The sequence below is a fragment of the Rattus rattus genome, chromosome 2 (genome assembly GCF_011064425.1).
Source record: "Rattus rattus isolate New Zealand chromosome 2, Rrattus_CSIRO_v1, whole genome shotgun sequence".
In the NCBI taxonomy this organism is placed as follows: Eukaryota; Metazoa; Chordata; class Mammalia; order Rodentia; family Muridae; genus Rattus; species Rattus rattus.
Genome location: NC_046155.1, coordinates 99142066 through 99149033, shown reverse-complemented (window position 1 = coordinate 99149033; position 6968 = coordinate 99142066). Strand labels below are relative to the sequence as shown.

The window sequence follows — 6968 nt, the reverse complement described above, 5'->3', positions numbered from 1 at the left end:
TGGGGTTCCAGGTGTCTATTCAGAACAGGTGAAAAGCAGCTTGGAATTCCCTGGGGGAGGAGGAGCGCAGGGACCCACTGGCTGGAGGAGGTCTGTGCCTCCCTCACCCAAGAACCACGTTTTTTTTTTTGTTGGTTTTTTTTTTTTTTTTTTTTTTTTTGGAAACTTTCTTTTAATAGTTGTTGAATGTTCTACAGCTTACAGTAAATATCATAGTTACAAACTCTTGGCTTCAACCATTCAGAGTGATCACTATCTGATCTTCAAAACAAAACAAAACCCAAAGGAATCCCAAACAACAAAGCCAGATTTACACTTCACACACAAGCGTGGCCACAGGGCTCTCCGATCTTTACACTCCAGGCTGTATTTTGAAAACACCTATAAATTATTTGATCAAACTACTTGGAAGACACTGGTCAAAGGTTTATTATTATAATTATTATTATTTTTAAATGTTTTTATTTGTTTTAAAATGTGAGTTCCAATAAAATTTAAAAATTAGATTCCAACCTGTAGGTTAAAATGAATTAAAAAATACAAAATCATACACAACGCTCTCTTCACAGGGATGGTACATGCCATGAGAACAAGCTTCTCTGTCATGTGATATGAAAGGGGTGCAGATGCCTTGAAGACAGGAAGGGGACAGGCCCTGGGCCTTCAAAGATAAAAGACAACTCCAAGGTGCAGGAGGCCTAGCCTAGCTTCACCTTGTGAGGAGCTTGGTTCACAAGACAGATCCAGTCGATCTGGCTGACCTGAGGTCTCTGGGCCAGTCCTATTCTTCATTTAGTCTGACTTTCATGCATGAGGAGAATGGCTGAGGTGGGGTCAAGGACAGAGGATGCTACTAGCTAGGGTCAAGCCCAAAGCAGATTCCTGTGGGCCGCTGCTATCTGTAAAGCTGTTTTAACTGTTCTCTTGGGGAAGAGATTCCCCAGGCTGGAATGGTAAAGGACACACTGCCACAGCAGGGCTACCTAAGGACTACTCAAAGTAGCAGCCACAGCAAGCAAGTGCTTCTCTGTCTTCTACACCCTCTGTGGCTCTGTGGCAACCAGTTTCAACTCCTATGTTCTAAACTGGCTTTCTGGCTGGCATTAATAGATAAATTAGGAAATCCCCACAGGAGAAACTGAGGGAATGGGACCCAAGTCTAGGTCAAGCAAGTTTGGCCATGGAATGTTGGAGCTGGCCTACTGGGAATTTTGAAAGCTGAGTCCTGGAACCACATAATGCCAAATCTCACAAATGTTTTTTCTAGGAGCGAACAGGGGTAGGAAAAGGATAAACCTTGCTGCCCGCCTGGCATAACCACAGAACTCTGTCTAGAGGCTCAGGTGTTGTCTGACCAGTGAACCTAGCTAGGTTTCTTCCATTGATTTGCTCCCCTTGTCCACTCCAACCCAGGCGTGGCCTTCTCTAGTCTCCCAAGCTTGACAAGATTCTTGGGGCCACACACTCAGCAGTGATATAGTTAACACAAGATGGAAAGGTGGAGCTTGCTGAACATGAGTCACACATGGGATGATGACTGATTCAGCCAGAATGCTCTGAAGGCCAGAGCCCATTGCAGGGGCAAGATATCTGATATGTAGGGAACTACGCTGCTTCAGCCAATGCCTTATTTGATGTGTCATGTCTACACAATAAGGATGCCAGAACTTGGTGACCAAAGGACTTGTGCTACTTGTGTGCTCCCCATGACTCATTTCTGAAGGCTATTTAGAACAGAGCATCAAGCCTTCCAAAGAAACATCACTAGGTCTCAAACTTAGAACCATCTAGATGGCCAGAAATCACTGGGATACACAGAACACAAGTTAGTCTCTGGTTCTCAAGTAAGCCTGGTACTCTAGTCCAGACCTGCTTTCAGTAGTTCAGGCTTATTCCATGTCCCATTAAAGTACCTCGTTGGATCTGGACAGGAGTCAGATGGCCAGAGTGTGCAGGCTTCCCAGAACCAAGACTCTTTGTTGAAAGATGGATGATACTGTCCTCAATTATCTTCAGTACTGGGCAGTTGTCACCTTCAGTGTTCTGAGTTTGGTCTTTTGTGGCAAATTTCTATTTGTGCTACCACCTGGATCTACCTCTGCGTCTCTAGGGCCCATTATAGGTCTCGGCCCAAAGCAAAAATCTGCTCAGCTGATAGACCAGAGCTCCCCAAGTCTCCATAAATGTTTCTGTGTGGGGTAGCAAGTAACCCCTTCCTTCTTCAAACAAGCTTACAAGAGATCCAGTAGGAGGCAGCAACAAGAGCAGAGGATCAGAAGAGTTCAAATCTTGGCTTTCACTCATGAGCTGTGTGTCCTTTGGCAAATCTATGACCCCTTCATAGCATGATGCATACCCTGCCTCCATCTTTAAAGTAGAGGTTTTGGCAATCAAAGTCAAAGTACTTTACATACAAAAAAGAGGTCTGGACAGATAGGTGTGTGTGTTCCTGACGAATATTCAGGAAAGGGGGTATGTATTTCAGGGCATTGCTGGGATAACAAGAAGGAAAAGGTGTTTTATCTTATAGGAAGAAAAATAGGGTTTTTGTTTGTTTTGTTTTGTTTTAAGCATGACAAGAGACTCTCAGGCTTTCACTCAGTTTCCAGACTTCCTGGCCCAGGGTGGATGAAGATGATCAAATGGTGATAAGGGAGGCTGGTGAACAGAGGCACCCCTCCCTTAGCTCTACACTGGGGACAAGGGGGGTGGACAAGGTGTCTGTGTATGGTGATGCCAGTGTGGCAGCTCACGGTGTCATGTGCACACCCCTCATCCCATGGTCATCCCTTCCAGCTCTGGTCTCATCTGTCTTGACCACTGAGCCATTCAGAATGTTTAGATGATAACCTACAGTATTCCTGCCAGCTACCTGTCACCTTGCCAGAAGCTGTGTTCACCTAACCCGAGGCACACACCACCCTGTGCACTAGGGCTCAGTACCTTTGCCATGACTCCCCAAGCTTGGCCAATCTCATGGGTCTCTCTCAAACAACAGGGTGAGGCCAGCTGAACAGGGGCTCTTGTGCTCTTACTAAAACAGAGTTAGTGGGTCTGGTTCTTGTCAATACCTGGTTTTCACCTTGGGGCTTTTCTGATCTTGAATCACAGACTAGGTCTAAGGTGGGGTAGAGAATAGATGCTTCAGAACATGAGCCTATGTTTGGATCAGGCTTGGAGACAAGAGAGCCAGCAGGGGATTCCTTACCAGAAAGTCCCTGTACTTTTCTGAGCCTTGGATTCTCTATGAATTAAATAGCAGGCACCATGCCTTGTCTCTCAGGGCTAACCTACATGAATAGTGAGGGCGCAAACAGCTTTTATTTACTGGTGTGGAAAGAACAAACACTAAAAGGCCATACCTGGGTCTACTTTTTTCTCTGCTACCAGGTCACCTGGAGCCTGGAGAGTCTAGGAAGCCTGCCAGGACTCCGGCATCCAGCTTGCTTTGGGCCATTTCATTTCTCCTTAGACTCTATTGCCTCATTTATCAAGTGGGTGGCATAACTGACCTGTCGCTTGCTCTCGGGGTCAGCTTATGAAAGGTTGTAAGTGCTTTGAAACCTCTGAAGCACCCGACAAAGGTATCCTACAGTTATCACCACCATTATCAGTTTGGCATTCTTTTTACATGTTAGACAAGATCTCTAGCAACCTCCATCAACCTACAAGACCACAGAGGACAGGGAGAGGTGTTATAAAAATCAGATTAACACTGGAAAACTTTGTTTTAAAATGAAACCTTGTCAGCACCCCAGAACAGCTGAGTTTTCTTGGTCCTGAAGTTCCTGGCAGACCAGGAAGGAGGAGCCTAAACTTCTGGCTTTCTGCCACAGATGCTGAAGAACTCTGACCTGGGGACAGTCAGACTATTTCTGAGGTCATTCCAGCTCAAGGGTTTCCTTTGTTTTCCTTTAGGGGAACTTGGGAAATAGGAAGGTGATGTCCAAGTTTAAAATGAATTCAAAATGAAGATAATTCAAGTCTGAAATATTACCAGTGATCCAATTTACACAGTAGGATACTCCTGTCCACCCAATGAGGGCATCAGCTCTGCTTGCTGAGCACGGGAGGGTGGCCAATCCATTTCCTGTCTGAGACTAGGAAGAACTTCCTTGTCCCGGGGTGCCTCCTCTGCTCCCAGATGTGACTGTATCTGCTTGGCCTCATCCGTGTCCCCCTCTCTTGGTGGCTCCCATTCGTCCTCTCTTCTTGGGATAAAGAGCTACTGTCCTAAGTGCATAGCCTCTCCTTCCAGCCAGCCCACTCTTGTCCTGGAGTGGAGTCAGGTTCAGGATGAACATTCCAGGTGTCTTCATAGGTTTTCCAAGTGTAATTTCGATTTCTGCCATCTGCCCTATGTGGCCTCTGCCTATGTCTTCAGCCCCCACCTTTGGAGTCCGTGAGGGAAAATAGCAGACACACACCCAGAGGTCATTCCAGAGCTCACCAGATGTGGGCACTGCTGACTTAATTTTTACAAAGTCAAGCCAATCCATCCCTAGCAAAATTTTTGTAGGTAAAATGCCAGTAGTAGGAAGGCTGCATTTAATGCTAATTTACAGTGAGGTTCAGAGAAGTCCTTTCTGCTTCTCTGGGCCTCAGTTTCCTCCTTTGTCAGACAGGGAATGATGAGATGATGAATGCTAAGGTCCCTTCAGTTCCATGAGTATGAAATGATTATTGCTATTGTTTTCCTTCACTATCCTGACCTTCAGAACCGCCAGCTCCCACCTGGAATGTGGTTCCTTCACTTTGGCCGTGACATGGCACAAGGTAACCAAGAGCTTGGCCTGCCTGCCAGCCCCACAGGCAGACGTGTGTGCCCGGCACTGGGAAGGGCAGAAGGGAAGGGAGAGAAATGCCACCAGTTCCCACTCTCCTCAGGAGGAAGCTCCTTAGAGGAGGTCCCCGAGGCTCAGGCTGAGTGTGGGTTATGCATACCCCTGGCCTCCAAAAGCCTCCGGATGCTGGGATCCCACCGCCATGCAGCCATTTGGCAGGTCAGAGGTCAAAGCATCTCTGAAGGAAGTGCCAGGTCAGTTAACATCACTGTGCAAATCAGAAGGCCCAGGCCCAGCAGTGCAGCCAAAGACCTTTCAAACCAGAGCTGAGCACCCTCCTGCCCGTCTTCACACTACTTCCCCAGTGTCTTCCCTCCCTCCACCCTTCCCCAAATTCTGTTTCCCCAGGTTCTGAGCCTGGGGACATGAAGCTGCTAACATTCCTACATAACCAGGTGGGTTTGTTCTTGGTCTGTTGTGATGGTTCTTAGAAGATATTTCTTTGTATTTGAACTAATCTTGCTTCAGAAAATGACAGTCTGACAGAGATGAGGCCTTCTCAACAGCTCCAAGTTCCTACTCCACATGGAGGGCCTCTCTGTTCTGCTCTCCCAGGAATCTAGCCTCTGATGAGCCATCACAACAAACCGCACTCTCTGCTTGCTACTAGACTGGGATCCCAGGGACAGGATGCTTAGGGAAGGGAAGAAGTGCAGAGAGGACTGGGCCTGGTTAGGTAGGAAGAAGGGCTAGAGCCAGGAGGGCAGTGGCTAAGAGGGAGGCACAAGGGGAGGCTCCTAGGAGATTAGAAAAAGCAGCTTTTACAAAAACCAAAAATAAAAATCAAAACCATTAAAGATGCATAAAGTGACCCTTGCACTTCCGTTGTCTCTTCTTGCAAATAGAGGTGGTGCTGCTAGGGGACCGCTCAGCACCGGTAAGACTCGAGTAGTTGCATACAATGTGACTCCAGATCTGGGGAAGAAAAGGACACCATTAAAGAGAGTGACACTCCACAGGCCACTTGAGAAATCACTGGACTTTTTTGCCCCAGCTTGGGAGCCCTGAATGGAGCTCCCATGCCTTCCCAGGGGAGCAGCAGGCTCTCGGGCCATGGAAATTATGTTGAGCTGCTGAGGACAGTGAGGGAACTGGGCACCAGGGTCTCCACTAGGCTGTAATCAGAGCTGCCGTATGATTTAGGTAAGACTTCATTTGGAGAACCGAACCTCTAGAGAACTTCACAAAGAACACAGAATTCAATAGCAGAGGACAAGTATTAAAGCCCCACCTCAATTTTAATTGGCCAAGTGATTTTAAGCTGTTTACCTGAAGAAAAAAAAAAAAACAAAAAACCCAGAGCTAAAGATCAGAGCTACCATGAAAACTGAGACATGTGTGGAGAGAGCCATTGAGAGTGGCATTGAAGATCCTGGAGCAGGTAACAGGTGATGACCGCTGCCTGCTGCTACGACACCAAACCCAAGCCTGGACTTCAGACGCAGTTCCTACATGTGTGTCCCCACCCTGACCCCCACTCCTGACCCTACTCACGTGGATGGGCTGCAGGCTTTACCAGTGCGGGGGCACGTAGCTATACGCAGGGGTTCCTTGGGCCCTGTAGGTGGGCATGGAGACAGGGTGCGCCCCAATTGCAGTGTGCTGGGGTGTGGTCAGCAGGGTACCTGAGCATTGAGAGAGAAGAGGAAAGCGGAGGAGGTTGTAATGTGGATCCAGGGATGGAGAGGACGAAGGCAGTCTTTTGCATGGCTGCTCTTCCTGTTCATGTCCCCAACACCCTGGACTGCCTGGCGAGCACTTAGGGTGAGGGAAGACAGAGTCATTAATCTAAGGACCCACCTCCCCCCTTTCTTTGCAAGCTTCTTTTATTGCATACATGGGAGTAGTAACCATTAGCTTTCCCAGTTCCATCTTTCTAAACTCACCTAGGTTCTTAAGGGTGGGGCTCTGCTCTGCCTTAAGGGCCCTAACAATAGGCTGGCCCTGAGCAAGCACCTAGCAGATTGCTTTTGTACTGAGCAACCATGGCACCCGCTTTCTTACTTCAGGTGGCAACTTAGTTGGTTCTTCAGAACTTGGGTTTGTGTAAGGTAGTCACAACCCTCTAGTCATCGTGCTCTTCATGGGATGTCCATGTCTCTAATGATACATCTCCTCCTTTAT

General features: G+C 47.6%; 1 protein-coding gene across 4 annotated transcripts in view; it reads right to left on the bottom strand.

Annotated features, from left to right (window-relative positions):
- Positions 1-369: 369 nt before the first annotated feature.
- Fam168a (family with sequence similarity 168 member A) overlaps positions 370-6968 on the bottom strand; it is a 142099-nt gene continuing 135500 nt past the window's right edge. For all 4 annotated transcript variants that reach the window (XM_032893060.1, XM_032893061.1, XM_032893058.1 and 1 more), the window contains 2 exons: positions 6339-6469; positions 370-5759 (listed from right to left, as the gene is read on the bottom strand). In XM_032893060.1, the coding sequence (XP_032748951.1) occupies positions 6357-6469 (113 nt within the window). In that variant the 3' untranslated portion in view covers positions 370-5759; positions 6339-6356. The remainder of the gene's footprint in view (positions 5760-6338; positions 6470-6968) is intronic.